The sequence below is a fragment of the Prinia subflava genome, chromosome 15 (assembly GCF_021018805.1).
Source record: "Prinia subflava isolate CZ2003 ecotype Zambia chromosome 15, Cam_Psub_1.2, whole genome shotgun sequence".
Lineage (NCBI taxonomy): Eukaryota > Metazoa > Chordata > Aves > Passeriformes > Cisticolidae > Prinia > Prinia subflava.
Genome location: NC_086261.1, coordinates 17,506,421 through 17,521,814, shown reverse-complemented (window position 1 = coordinate 17,521,814; position 15,394 = coordinate 17,506,421). Strand labels below are relative to the sequence as shown.

Genomic DNA, 15,394 nt, shown 5'->3' with positions numbered 1-15,394 from the left:
TGAATGTATAATGGAAAGAGCAACTTCAGCTGAAGGGAAGGAGTGAAAGCAACTTATCTGCAGCACCTAGGTTCGTACTAGAAGGTGGAAAATAAGCCAGGTGATTTTTGATCCACGTTCTTGAAGCTTTTCTGTTAAATGACACCAAATCTGGATGCACATTCAGTGTGACTGTAACTTGCAAAACCAAACGGGCTATGGAGTGATAAGTTATGGTGCTTTTAACTCAAAAACTGTTTTGGATATGGCTTGGGTTGGCACCTTGCTAAGAAGGAAGGGCTGATCCAACAGGGTTGATGGAGAAAAGAAATAGCAGGAAAGAGGCTTATTGTCGGTATGATGTTTTCAGTCACCCAGAAGCTGAAGGACAAAAACCCTGTGATAAGAGGCAGGAATGATTGGATTGCATAGGGGAAGAGCCTAAGCTGGCTGTGCTCCATGACAAAACTTACCCTGTGCTGATACTTAAGACTTTTCATTTTCCAAGAAATTGGAATTTCTTACCATGACTTTGTGAATTACTCTGACATTTCCAAGTTTCCCAGAGCTGCTTGAAAGGGGATTGTTGGGTTTTCTCTTTCTTCCAGATGATAGCTTGGGAAATACCTGGTGTTACATTCCTGCATGGCTGTGGGTAAATCCCACATAAATAGGATGGGTAATGGATAATTTACTTTCATAGGTGTGGCCAAAATGTGAATGGCATGGCTGGGTCACGTTTCTGTTGCAGGAAGGAAGAAATGTTGGGATGTGGTCTGGACAGCAGGGAAAGGAGGAGATTTGGAGCAAGTGGGAGGAAGAGAGGGTGATGATGATGTGGTTGAGAAGGTGCTGTGGTTTTCTAAAGGAAAGACCTTTAAAAAATGATGGAGAGCTTGACCTTAATGTTGTATTTTTAAACATGTGCATGACTGCAGCTGCTCTGAGTGCAGCAGGGTTTATTTTGGTACAGAATATGTGTAGGATGAAGGCAGCTCCTCCCAGCCGAATACCGTGGAGGGATGGGATCTCCGTGGCTTGCAGGGAGGATACAGAGCTGAATAATTCACTTCAGAAACATAAGGAACTGGATTTATTAGATGCATGTTTTGAATGGATCAGAGTGGCTTTGCCTTTTTTTGGTAACTAGTGAGGCCCATTCTGCAATTTTTACAAGCTTGTGAATCAAGTTGCTCACTGGGACCTGTGTGGTGCTTTTCCATGGCTGAACTGCAAGAAGGAAGCAGTATGGGAATTTGAATAGCTGGTAGGTTGGATTTGTTCAAATCAGAAGCTGTTCTCTGTGTAGGCATTATACTTGTCCAGATGTTGAAGAGGTGGTACCAGATGTTTCATGTAACTTCAGGTCTGTTTGGTCTGATATAGTGATGGGTTCTAGAGCAAGATTTTTGGGAGGCGACAGGGGGGGAAGGATATTTAAGTAGATGTAGTTTATGCCAAATTATTCTTTATTTTTGAAATAGAGAAGTTAGTTTATCCTCATCTCCTTGATGTTCAATGAGATGGTTTTAGACTACTGCATGAAGAATGGATATACTGGAGAAGTTGGATTGTGAGGTTGGAGCAGAATCAGGTAAACTCCTAGAATTTGGGACCAGGTTTTTATGAGATCTCCTGAGGAGTGATTTTGGGTATCTGTGGAGTTAATATTTGTGTTAAGGAGACCTTGGAGGATAACTTTGTTAAAAAATTTGCTGAACCAAACTAGCAAAGTAAGAAGTCATGGAAAGTTGGGAGTTTTTTACAGGAGGATCTAGATGATCTTGAAGACTGAGTAGGAATGGTATGAAAAGCAGGATTTTTGGTCTTGAGAAGTCTTTGAATGACTGAGGTGACACAACTGTGCAGGAGACTTACGTCAATCTGCAGCACAGTCAGGGCTGTGGTAATGCTCCTCTTTCTAGAAATAGCCGAGCTGGAGAGGAGTGTATTGTTTTGTTTATCAGGATAGACTGGAGAAGTGAGGGAAGAATGACCAGAAATGGAAATATGATCTCTTAGGGGGAAATTAAAACCCCTTTATGAGTTTAGCTTGGAAAAGGCCTGGTAAATGAGGGTGGGTCTCCTTCAGCACTAATGCAGACAAAAGATTAAGGTGAGTATAGTGGCACTTTTTTCCTCCACCAGAAACTTAAATCTGCCCACAAGAAGTACTTCCTGTACTCACAGGAATTGCTCTGGGCAATTCATCAGCATCAGACAGTTTTTAGGGCTCAAATTACAGGAAAGGAACAAAGCCCATGCAGCCTGCGTTTAGGATGTGCTTTTCATTACAGAGTGTCCTCTGCATCCACGCTCACCCTGTATCTGGTGTGATCTTCGTAGAAAGGAGCTTTTAAATTTTGGACAATAATGATGCAAGAACAGACTGAAATAGATTTACACAGAAGATCAGAGGACAGTCTGTAATCATCAGGGGAATGAATTCTGGAAGAGCTTTGCAGCAGAAGTAACGGGACAAAAGACACAAACTGGTTTTGAGACAGAACTGATTTGTTTTCTTGGTAAGGAGAGACCGGTGCACAATAACATATGCAAGAATTAAAAGTACTTCCTGACCCTCTCGGGCATAATTGTCCATCTACTGGTAAACAGAGATATTCAATCCTTTTTTCTTTTCCTTTCTTATTTGACTTGACCACCCCAAATCCACCAAGATAGCGAAAAACTTGAATAAAGTACAAAATATAAACTTGGGACCACTGAATTTTCTTGAACCTTTTGTTCTCTTTACTTTTCTTCTTGTTCTTTTCTCTCTTTTTTTTTGTCCAATAAGATTTTTTTCAATGAGTTGTGACGTGTTCTGTTTATGTACCACCTGCATGAGTAATTTAAAAGCAATTTTATTGCTGCCTTTTCTTTTTCTTCTTCCTTCCTCATCTTAAATCGATGCTTTATAATTTATTGGATAAAACTTGCCAGGAGCTAGTACAACCACATGCTGCCCTGATAGTTTCCCAGCAGCAAAATCAGAAAGGCAGCAGCTGTATTTTTCCTATTTTTCTCTTCCTTCTCCCCTCCAAGTTCATGTTTTAATTTAGAAAACAAGGGAGTTGAAAATCAGCAAAAAATTCCCTTGGTCCCATGAAGCACTGTTTTCTCCCTGTCCCAAAACAAGAGTGATTAATGCAGTCCTTAGGTACTAGAGAGGATGGATTTTATTTTGCATGGAAGTTTTCCCTGTGGATTTTGTAGAAGCAAAGGGATGGATGATGTTATGATGAAAGCATATTGGGGAGATGGAGCTCCAGGCAGGGATCTCTGGGAGTGAAGACAAAGTGGCAGGGTAGCAGAGCCTGCACCCAAGGCTAAACCAGAGCATCAGGATGAGGAGGAGAGGCTGGTGAGGAAGAAAAGCCAGGGTGCAGCTCCATGGTCTGCTTAAATCAGTGTGTGATCTGTGGCCATGAGGCAGCAATTCCACCCTCTTCTCCCTCCCCACTCATGCCTGGCCTTGGTGGTCCTGTAGCCCCCAGAGGACTGAGAACAGCTGGAGGGAAGAGGATAAAGGAGCAGGGCTCTGAACTGGGGGCCAGGACATGGCTGAGAGTGAGGAGGGGACAGCTGGAGACAGGGGTCCTGGTTAGGTAGGTAGGTCCTGGGTAGGATGGAAATGGGGCTGGAAGCTGGTGTCTGCTGGCACCTAAAGGAATGTGCTTTCATCTTGCTACTGCAGCCTTCTTCCAGCTGGGCACCTGTGATGGTGCCCCAGGCAACCTGGAGAGCTCTGTGGGTGACAGGCAGGGGAGGGAGAGCCCAGGTCGTGCGGATGGTCTGCTCAATCCTGCTGTGAGGAGAAGGTGCCCTCTGAAGTGTCTAATGCTGCTGCAAACACCATGGGCAGGAAACACAATCATGAGTCCAGAGAAGCTGTGGCTGCTGCATCCCTGAAAGTGCTCAATGCCAGATTGGACAGGGCTTGGAGCAACCTGGTCTGGTGGAAAATGTCCCTGCCCATGGCAGGGGGTGGAATGAGATGAGCTTCAAGGCCCCATTCAACCCAGACCAGTCTGTGTTCTGTGATCTGTGTGCAGGACTCAGGTTGTGTTTGCATCCCAGGAAAGAGATGAGAGATGTGTTTGTTGCATGACTGGAGTGTTGTGATGGAGGCACACAGGGTCTCTGGGAAGGATGTGAGGAAGACAAGAAATTGGGGTGCAAGGTGAGAAGAAAAAGGCAGAGCTGGGGGACTGTGAGATGATCATCACAGATGGGCAGGAATCAACCGTGCAGGGTGGAGGAAAGAGCAGAGGCCTTTAACGTCACCACTGTAAGAAAGGAGATGGAATATGTCCCATGTAGCATATGGGATCTCATTGGTGACTTGAAAGTGTGGATGTGAAAACTCAGTTAATAAGCTACCTAATCATTTTAGCAAGTGGGAGTTCAGATTGGAACCAAGTGCCCACCCAGCCTTCCTCCTCACACTCTTTCCCTGCTCCATCACGGAGCCCTTCCCATGGGACACAGTCTGTCACGAACAGCTTTGTAGTGAGTCCTTTCCACAGGCTGCAGTTCTTCAGGATCTGCTCTGGAATGAATCCTTTTCAAGGGGTGCAGTTCTTCCATGGGCTTCCCATGGAGTCACAGGTCCTGCCAGAAAACCTGCTCCAGCAAGGGCTCTCTCCACGGGCCGCCGTGTCCTTCAGGGCACATCCACTGTGTCCTCCATGGATTAGAGGGGGACAACCTGTGTCACCATGGGTTCATGACGGTGTGCAGGGGAACCTGCTCTGGCATCTGGGCTGTTTCTCTCACATCCTCTCACTCCTCTTTCCCAGGTGTTGCACAGCATCTTTTCCTTTTCCTAATCTGTTATCCCAGAGTTGCTGCTCAAGGGCTCAGTCTTGGCCAGGGACAGCTCTATCACAGAGCTCTGTCTGACATGGGAGCAGCTTTTGGTGTCTTCTCACAGAGGCCACCCCTGCAGCCCCTCCCAACCAAAACTTCGCCACATACATCTGATACAGTGGGTCAAAAGAAAAGATGTGGAAACTGAAATTCTTGAAATTACAGCTGAGATCATAAAGAGAAAAGAGCTACAGATTTTGCAAATTCAGAAGTAAGCTGATTTGATGCAATATTGTCTAAGATCTGTGATGCTGGTGGATTTTTCCATTGCAATTCCACTTTGTTTCTCTAAACTGTCGAGTTTCTAGATTTACACTGATGCTTTAACCAGGGATTTTTCCATGTACAAAAAATGCATTTTGTGTTTATTTAAGAGCCTTAGTTTCCAGAGATAAGTTTTTGTTGGAGCGCCGTACTGAAGCTTGAGCATCCTGGTGTGTTGGGATGTGTGTGTAGGGGTTGGTTGTGCTGCAGGTCTGAGGAAGACACTGGATTTGGGAGTGTTGAAGAGTTAGTGAGGTTCAAGGGTACAAATACAAAAGGTCGATGGGAGGGGGTGGGATGCAGCAATGAGGCTGAGGATGAATTGATGTGATGGGGGAGTGAGCTGAAGGTAGAAGAGAGGATGGCTGAGAGAAGTTTGAGATTAAAGGGTGTCTTGTGAGCATGTCCTTTGGCTGAAGGTCAGGCAGGCTCCCTCAGTGGCATTGGCTCCTTAGGCTGATAAAACAGGCAACCATAATCTAGGGAAATAACAATAGCTGTTGTGCTTGGATACTGTTAATTAGGATAGGCAGGATAAAATCTCTGCATGAGGGTTCTAGGTTTTTCTCCTTCAAATGAATAATCTTGAATTTCTGTTGAAGGGGTGTTTTTCACCCGTGAATTGAACATGTTAATGCAATGACACGTGTTCATTTAGAGAGAACCTGGGTGGGAGTACAGTTCAGTTATCACAGCAACAGCAGATTCAGTTCTCTGCTCGCTGCTTCTCCTCACATTGGTAAAACATTGTGTAGCAGTGCTGTAACCTAGATGGTTGAAATAACTCCAAAATAACCCTCCAAGCATCTGGAGCTTGACTGTAGTGTGGCCTACAAACAGTCACCCAGAGGGGTGCAGGAGGGGGCAGAGATGAGGGTGTGCCAGCTGTGCTCACAGAGCCAGCACGTCGCAGCACTGCAGTCAGAGCATCCTGCTGAGGGATACAGGCTGCTGGCATTGATCCCAGCCCAGCACTAAGGGACAGCTACTGAGAAGTTAAAGTTGACTTTAAGTAGTAATTGGTCACTATTTTTTTTATAGCAAGAGAATCCTGCTGATCTCTGTGATCCCTTGGCTGCCCCTGCAGCTCTGCCTGAAGCAGAAAAATTAAAGCTTGCAAAGGCTGGATTTGGGAAGAACTGGGGCTTTAGGGCACCACTCATAGGGGAGTTTTGGTTTGAATATGTTAGGGGCAAGCCTTCTTTAAAACATTAGCAGCCTGCAAATTCAATTTCTGTTCCCCTATTGACTGTTCAGCTTTGAGTCCTTAGTAATTTTTTTTTTTTTTTGAGAATTTGGCTTGTGAATCTTTTTCCTAGCCCTGGTTCCATGCCATAGGGTTGGTGCCTAAGTGTTCTTAACTGAAGCTCCATGATGATCATGTCAAGGTGGACCCCTGTAATCTGGGGGCAGCTTTTAAGTAGATGTGGACTTTATGACCATCACTTTACTCTGGAACAACAAAGAGACTAAAACTGCTGGAATGTTTCTCTGCTCATGCCAGTTCCCTTTCCACAGGCATTGTCTGGGACAAAACTGTGTGTTACTATAAATGCCCTGATGTGCAAACACCTCTGTGACCACAGGGTTTGGTTTAACAGACAAACTTTTTTTGAGTAGTATATTTTTTCAATCTGCACTGTATCTCAGTGAATATTTAATTTTTTTCTTCTTTTGAAGAAGCTAATAAGTAAAAATGGGAATCAGCTCAAGTATTCCGAAATGGCTGAACTTCTGAGCATTTGTCTGTGTGTGAATGTGACTTGTGGAAGAAAAGCCCAAATGAAATGTGGCAGGCAAACCAGAATTAAAGAAAATTTGTAATAAATAACTCTTGATTAAAGCGTAGGCTATGGGAGTGTATGAAAAACACAGACATTACACAACTCAATCCTGTCTTGGTAACATGTTTTAGAAATAACTGACTAATGAATGTCTCAAATTGCTGCCAGGCTTCTTTGAAAAGTCATGGAAAACTAGGAGAGAGATAAAAATGTGACATCTGGAACCAAGTTATAATTTCTCATATGAAGCAGAAGAGTTGCAAAAGCAAGAACCACTCCATGTCCAAGACAAAGTGTTTGATGGGGAGCCCAGCATGGCTGCACATTGGCTCCTGACAAGTGCAGCAGCTCCTGGTGCAAAGGGGATGAGCAGAACCAACCTCCTGTAATCCCCTTGGGCAGGATGTGTGGCCTCATGTCTTCTGCAGGTGTTGAGAAAAGGATGAGTGTGAGCAGGAAGATACCAGTTAGGTTTTTTTTCTCTTGCTGGAACCTTCCTCAGCTCTAGTATGTTCCTTGCTTGGTTAATTTATTACCCTCAGCCCTGCATGTTCTTTTTGCAGCCAGCCCTTGTGGTCAGCCCTTATCTGTAACATGCTGAGTTACTGGGTTATGATCATCCATCTTTGCTATTTAACTTTCCCAGATACTTTGAGGTTATTTGGAAGAGCCCAAATGCCAGCAGAACTTCCTGGGGACCTTGCTCCGTCAAAGCACTGCTTATTCTTTTCTTCTAACCACTTACTTACCCAAGCAAACTCCTTCTCTTACATGATGGTACCTTAGTTTCCTCAAAATCCTGTAGTGAAGGATGTTACAAAGCTGTTTGGGAAATCCAGGTAGCCTGACCCATTGCAGCTCAGATCTTCCTTACCCCTGTGGCTGAGACTCCTCTGGAGAGCCCAGATTGTTCCATGTGGCCAAAAGGGAGAAGCTGCATTGACCTCTCCCAAGTCCAGAAGAAATGCAGCTTAATAATTAGAGTTTCCTTATTCTTACTCATTTATCCTTGTGTCTCACCTCTCTTCTTTGTCTGTTAACTACCCCATAATGTCTTGACTCTTCCACAAGACAATCTGAATTTGAAGGCTTGGGCTGGTTTGTGTTCCCTGTGTTGTGTAGTGTCAGTGTGGGAATCCTTCCAGCTCCCTCCGTGGTGTCTGCAGGAGCAATGAATTAATTTAGCCTTATCCTCACTGAGTGTTGCTTTTTATTCCTATATCATGTGTCCACACTTTCTGGCAGGCTTTCTGCCTAAAGCAGATAACCACAATTTTGCTGCCTCTTGCTCACAGTCCCCAAACTTTTCTGCTGTGTGTTAGCATGGTTTTGGTCCCTGTGGAGCCTTTCACATAGTGCAGGAGGTGACAGGAGCTAGCTGCTCCTCTGACGTCCCCAGGCAGCAGTGCCCAGGTGTGGAGCTCATCCAATACTGAGTGGTTTTGGCATATTTTAGATCCAGCACAAAAACACACAGAGTGGTGGAAATTCAAGTTTTCAACATGTGCTGATTGATTTTGGGAGCAGTGGGTATGACATGTCAGGGAGGGAGGAAGGGGTGAGCCTCAAACTGACTTAAAATCAAAACTAAATTGGCTTTGACAAGGCAGAATCGGAAGAGAGTGTTTCTCACTGAGTTATTAGGGCAAAGGTGCTTTCAGCTTGTGGTTGTGCTGATTCTGCCTCACATACTCGTTGAGATCACAGCAAGAAGACTCCCATTTTAACAATGCCAGAGAGATAAATTTTCCATTGCAAATCTCAAGCCAGTTAAAAAAAAAGTCTTAATGACAATTCAACTGCTCTTACTTATTACTTACTTATTACTTACTGCTCTTATTTACTATGAATTTATTGCTTATTACTTGCTTCTTATAGCTCTTGCTTGGGGATTTGAGAGTGCATTGGAGAATTAAGGGACCTGCTCAGCTCCTTGCAGAGAGATCCTGGGGGCATTTCTATTTCTCATTTTCCCATTCCCATGGCCCATTTGCACTGTTTTTCTTTGCTGAAATTAGGGGACTTCTGCAGCATTTGAAATACTCTTGAGTTTCCTTTAATTTCCTATGGGTGTGTACCCATGGGTCCCACCACGTGATTTTTACACTAATTTCTCTCCTTCCTGGAGAAACCATTTCTCCTCTAAACTTAAGTTGCAACATATCTGGTATCACTTCTGAAGCTTTTCATATATTTGGCAATTTCTGCAGTTTTCACTTTTGATTGCCTAATTTTTTATTCCCTTCCACCCCATGAACCTTTCAGGTTTGTCATAGCTTTACATTTTATTGTAAGTGATGCTTTCTCTTACCTGCAGGGGTTTTTACGGTTCCCTGATGGATGTTATGTAGTGGAACATCACAGAGGTGCTGCATGAAATAGCAATGATACAGAAAAGGAAATTTGCCATTAATTTTATTCTATTTTTTGTCATATTTAGAGGCCTCTATCCCATGTTTCTACCCTGGCTGCCAGCAGTGAAGTCCACAGAAATTATTTAGTTAAATTACTTGATTTGTTTATCCATAATTATCTGCATGCTGTTGTTCAGTCTTAAGTTAGAGGCGCAATTTTGCATGGGGTTATAAATGTCAGAAGAGAGTTTTTGCTCCTGGAGGGCTCAGAGTGGGCTGGGATCTGCTCCAGCTCTACTCCTGCTCAGGCATCCAGTAATGTGCATCCTGCAGAGGACTAATAGCTGCTCCTGGGCTTTGAAGGAGTACAGAGAGTCGAGACACCTGTGAAAGGGAGCAGAGGTTTGACAGCTGTGGAAAATGGGAGGATACATTCACCTAAAAACTTCACATGTCAAATAAATGATGCTTCTGCAAAGAGGTTTTGATAGTAAGCATGTGTGTAAAAATGGATTTCATTAAGGATGAGACGGGGAGAAAGAGGCTTTGCGTTATTTCTGGTCATCAGGAAGTTTTTGTAAGGGAAACACAGTTAGTGGTCTTGGAAAGTTGAAATCTCATCTGATACAAAGAAATTTTGCAAGGGACACAGCAGTGGTTTTGATGGAGAAGATGCATGTCAGGACTGCACTGCCTTCAGCAGCAGGGCTATAATTTTCCTCCCTTTTTGTGATGTTTTGGTGTGGGGTGGGCACTTGTTGAGAAAAGTGCTCTCCTTCTCAAGTCAGGAAATGAAAGTGCTGAGCATTCAGAACATCAGCAGAGCTAAGAGGTGAAAGAGTTTGCTTTCTTTTTTATGGGGAAAAAGGGAAATAAACCATAGAAGATGTTGTTTAAACATGGAATTTTTATTTGAAATGGTTAACTGTGGAAGATGTTGGGAGAGGATGATAGGAGACAAGTTAAAGAGCTTTGTGAAGTTGATGCTGCTGCTAGAGGAATACACCTGTGCTCCCTTTAAACCTGCAAGTTTTCTAGGGTGAATTTGTGGGGAAAAAACACCCCAAGCAGAGAATAACTAACGAATGTAACCTTTCTTCCCTCAGACGTGTCAAGTGTGCCAGATGATGCTGCCCAACCAGTGCAGTTACTGTGCCCACCAGAGGATCCACGCTCACAAGTCCCCGTACTGCTGCCCGGAGTGCGGCGCCGTGTGCCGCTCCGCCTACTTCCAGACACACGTCAAGGAGAACTGCCTGCACTACTCCCGCAAGGTTGGCTACAGGTGTGTGCACACAGCCTCCCTGGGGAGCTGGGCTTTACACCTCTGGGGTCTGGCTGTGCTCGTGAGGTTGTGGCTGTCCCTGTCCTGGCTGTGCTCCCTCCCGGTTTGTGCTGTCTGCCTTCTCACTGGCAGAGCAGGAGACGCACACACACAAAAACAGGTCCTTGACTTAAGAGAAACACAGCTTAGCAAGAACCAAAACATCAGTGTGTTATCAGTGTTATTCTCATTCTGAATCCAAAACACAGCACTGTCGCAGCTACTGAGAAGAAATAAACTCTGTCCCATCTGAAACCAGGACACCCATCCCTAGAAGTGTTCAAGGCCAGACTGAACAGGGCTTGGGGCAGCCTGTGATAATGGAAGGCAGGGAGTGGATGGGATGAGTTTTAAGGTCCCTTTCAACCCCAAACATTGTGACTGTGAACTGTGTCTTACTTACAGCAGAAATGAAAGTGGATGTAACTGGAGCCTGGCGTGGTTTTCTGCATGACAAAACACATTTGAAATGGGAAATAATTACTAACTGGATTTAAGGGAAGTTTCTGAGAGCAGACATTATTTTGTGGCATTTTTGAGCTGAAAAGCTCTTGTATTGAATTCATGTTGCAGCTGGATGTCTCAGGATTGATACTTACATCAAAAAGATTGCAGATCTTAATCCTGTAAATCTCCTTAAGGCTTGAATTTATATTTATGTCAGTTGTAATGGGCTGAGGATGCGTGCCTTTATGAGAAGGGCATAGATTATTTCCTTCTATGCCCCTGCAACTCTCCAAACATTTTTCATGAGCTGAGACAGGTGGGGAAGGCTCCCAGGGTTCTGGATGTGGTACAATATCTTTTCTCCAGCTAAAACTGCTTGCTCTAATAAGACATTACTTTTCCCTACAAGCCTTCCCTCCTTGGCGTGTTTAGATCGCCCGAGCTGCAGCACAGCCCTTAACACATGAGGATTTGCTTGGGAGATGAGACTGAATGATCTTTTGAGTTTCCTTAAAGTTCTGTTTTTTCTCTTGGTTGCCATTAAATAACTCTGAGATTTCAAACAAGCAGGGCAATTTCTGCTCTTGGAGATGTTCTTTTAAAATGTCTGCAAATTCAGGAAGCTCTGCTGTGTGGTTTGGTCTGAATCACACTGAGGTTTTCAAGGGCTTTTTCTTTCAACTGTGAAGACAAGAGGCACATAACAAACTGATTCTGAGTTTAATTATGTACAGATAAGGTTTTTAATGTGGGATCTGATTTGAGGAGACCAGCCCACAATAAAGAATTAATTCCATCACATATTAAATGGCTGTGACACTGGGATTGTTTGAAAATGAGTTAATCTGGGAAGGAGGAAAGCTGGAGGAAAAAAACTGTTTTCCCTGAGATGGAAAAATGGGAATGGAGGAGATGTCAGAAAATTAACTTGGGTTTGATGCAGTTCTTGGGACTTCAGTGGCACCTGGGAATCCAGCAACAAGAGCTTCCATCTGACCAGAGATGTCATTAACAGATACCTCGTCTCTGTGCCAGGGACATTAATGAAAATTAATGAAGACAAAGCTCACAAATTATACTTAAGGATTTTTCAGCTTTACCCAGCTTCTCTAAAAGCTGAATTTCTTTAACTTCTCCTCTAATTCACATCTACTGAAGCTCATCTGTGGAAGCTGAGTCCACCAGACAGGTCAATGTCTGGCTGTGCCATCCTTGTTATCCTGCCTGTCTCTGCTGCAGGGCTGGTGTCACTGACATTGTTGAAAACAGAAGAGATAAATTTTGGTTACAGAACCGTATCTAGATAATCTGTGGCATCTGCCCTGTAGTCACGGAGTGACTTCATTCTTCTCTTTCACATTTCTTACTTGCAGAGCTGAAAAGCTGAGGAATTCTTTAAATCCCTCCAAAGATCAGCTTGACTTTCACTGCTTCTCTTTACATCCCTGTTTTTCTTGATTTCTGGAGCACAGGTTTGGGTTTGGTTTTGTGATAAGTCCTTATTTTGTCTCCTTTTCTGCTCATTACCCCTATGCTTTCAATTAAATTTGGGGTATGGTTGTTTTATTTGGAGTTCAGTCATAGCTAGTGATTGCAGTGAAAATGAGAATGGTCTTCTACAATTAGAAATGAAACTCAACAAGATTGTCCTTAATGCTCCTTCCTTCTTGGCTCCAAGTGTCACCTCTACTTTTTCCAAGCCCCTTTCAGCTGTCCCCACCAATTTGGGACTCATTTTTCTGCTTGGTGCCATTTGGAGAATGGAGGGGCTGGAAGATGATGGTGTAGGAAACGTTCAGAGAGTTAAGACAACATCTTGTAGCTGTTATCTCCTCTCACAGGGTGCTTTCCAAGACTTCTAGCCAACTCTCCTTGCCCTGAGGGATCCAGCAGTGGTGGGGATGATAGCAGGATATGCAATTTGCAGGAATTACATGGCAAGCCCCTTGACATCCTTCATCCACTTTGTTCAGCTAATTAGTTTATCAGACCTTGTCCTTCTGGCACCAGGGTTCTTAATTACAACGTGGCTGTTGTTTAGACTTCCATTTACTTTAAATCAAATTAACCTGTGATCGTTTGACCCTGAGTTAGTGCTTGTTTAATTCCTCCTTCTTAATAAAATACTTCCCAAAATCAAGCGTCAGGCAGAATGACTCTTTTTACTTTAGGGAGTATTTGTGGAGGAAGCCTGTTGGATATTCCTGGATGTACAGCCATTCCTTACTGCCAGGATTAGCATTTATTCTTCCATAATAACGTGGTTCCTGGTGTTACTGTACTAGAAAGTCTCTCTCCCTGTGTCTCATGTGGTTGAGGATCAGGCTGGAAGGCAGAACTACCCCAGCAGAAACTCTTCATGCTTCCCCAAAGGTGACACCAGCTTCTGTCACTGCTTCCCTCTCGAAATTTAAGGCAACAGCAATTCTGTGTTTTCTTAAAAGTGTGAGGGAGAGGGTTTGGCTCCTTCAGGCTGGCTTCTGCCTAATGATCTTTTGAAGTGCAACTTCAAAGCCTGGGCTTGTTTCCTAAACGCTGTTGGGAGGCTGGTTTGGAGGGAAGGATATTCCAGCAGCTTGTTTGTTTTTGATAGAGGCTTGGAGTTGTTCCAGTGCACGATAGCTGGGGTCCATCTGTGCCAGCACTGAGCACACGGCCCTGAACAGCGCTGTGGGCAGACACAGCCCTCAGGGAAAGAGGGAAATGGAGGGAAAACCTGTTTGTAAGGTGAGGAGGTTATCCCTTGTGCATCTCTCATGCCCCACAAATACAAGGTTGGCCCTTGCATTACTAGGCTGGGTTCCCCTGCTCTAACATCTGTACATGCAGTGCTGGCTTAAGCAGAGTTCCTGTGGTGTCATTTTGATGGAATGACAGGAGTTGTGTTTTGGGAGAGGCTGTTCTGGTCCCAGATCAGCAGAGGTGCATGATGGCATCGCTGTGGGTGGTGTGCTCCAGGCAGGTGAGGACACGTGGCTGCATCCTCACATGCCCTTGGAAGTTGGAGTGTGGCATCTCCCAGAGCACAGCAGGCAGATGTGGCAGGAGTGTTAAAGTTAAATGAAGTGAGGCTGCAGATTGTTGCCATCTTGTGGGAATATCAGACCTGTCACAGGTGTGGGTCTGGAGGAGAGGCAGGCTGGGAACAGCGGGGTGGCCCTGCTCTCCTCTTGGCCTTGTTTTCAACTGCTGAGAAGAATACTTTTCTGCTTCTCCCTCTCTCTTCCCTGAGCACCCAGACAGCCCTTCCAGACAAGCACTTTCTAGGCAGCACCTGTATCTTAATGATTTTAATGAGCTTTTTCAGTTCCTTGGGTGTTTCTGTTGCTGTTTTCACTACCTTTGCTGTTGTGATTTTCTGGAGCTCAGTGAAGTAGCAATTGCTGAAGATTTCTGACCTGATATTCTTTCTCTTTATTTTGTACTGGGGACTAACTGGTATTTGTGCTACTTTTTGCCACAGAGAGAGCACATAAGGTACTTTTACTTTAGTCTTTCACTTGTGCCTGTGCTGGAATTGGCTTTCACAGGTACAGGGCTGGCATTTTGTTGAACCACATCTTTATTCTTTTTTGGGTTCTTTCAGTCTCTGAAGGTTTTTTCTGGATCTTGTTTGATTGTTGCTAACATTTAGCTGTGAGTTCTGTCCAGAACTCCTGTATCATATTCCTCCTTGACTCTTCCACATTAACATGGAAGAGCTTGAACTGCTTGAAGCAAGGACCCAGCACAGCCTGGTCCTTCCCTCTGTGCCAGTCCACGGGTGTGATGGAAGTGGTGCTGTGGCTGTAACTCAGCTCTGTGTCCTGCCTCCCCAGGTGCATCCACTGTGGAGTTGTGTTCATGACCCTCGCCATGCTCAAAGTGCACATCCACGAGAAACACTGCGAAGTCTTCCACAAGTGTTCTTTCTGCCCCAAGGCCTTCAAGTCTGCCGACACCACCATGGCTCACGTGGCCAGCCAGCACCCAGCAGAGTCTCACAAGGCTACTCAGTAAGTGGTTTTGCTTTCTCTCTTCTTCTCCTTCACTGGGTGGCTCCAGGATTCCCCCTTTCCCTCAGTTTTTTTCTGGTTTTGGTTTCTGTTTTTGTATAAGATGATCTGCTGCTTTGTCTGCCAGCAGGGGCCTAAACCAGAGCATGCCTTGCTATAAGCACAGTCTCCTGGGTAGGAGGAGAGGACCTTAGTCAGGCAAGAGCTAAACATCCATAAAAGAAACTTAATTGTGACCTATTTGTCCAGCAGGACCCTCAGTGGTACCTCCTGGTAGATGGCTCCAGAGCAACTGCTGCATCTGGCACTCAAAGGGAAGAGTGGAGTTATCCCAGGCAGTGTTGCCCCCAAAAATCACTAGAGAGAAGCCTCCTG

At 44.6% G+C, this 15,394-nt stretch overlaps 1 protein-coding gene across 3 annotated transcripts in view; it reads left to right on the top strand.

Moving 5' to 3' along the window:
- ZNF592 (zinc finger protein 592) overlaps nucleotides 1-15,394 on the top strand; it is a 35,736-nt gene that overhangs the window by 9,306 nt on the left and 11,036 nt on the right. For all 3 annotated transcript variants that reach the window (XM_063412335.1, XM_063412334.1, XM_063412336.1), the window contains exons 3-4: nucleotides 10,360-10,538; nucleotides 14,843-15,019. In XM_063412335.1, the coding sequence (XP_063268405.1) occupies nucleotides 10,360-10,538; nucleotides 14,843-15,019 (356 nt within the window). The remainder of the gene's footprint in view (nucleotides 1-10,359; nucleotides 10,539-14,842; nucleotides 15,020-15,394) is intronic.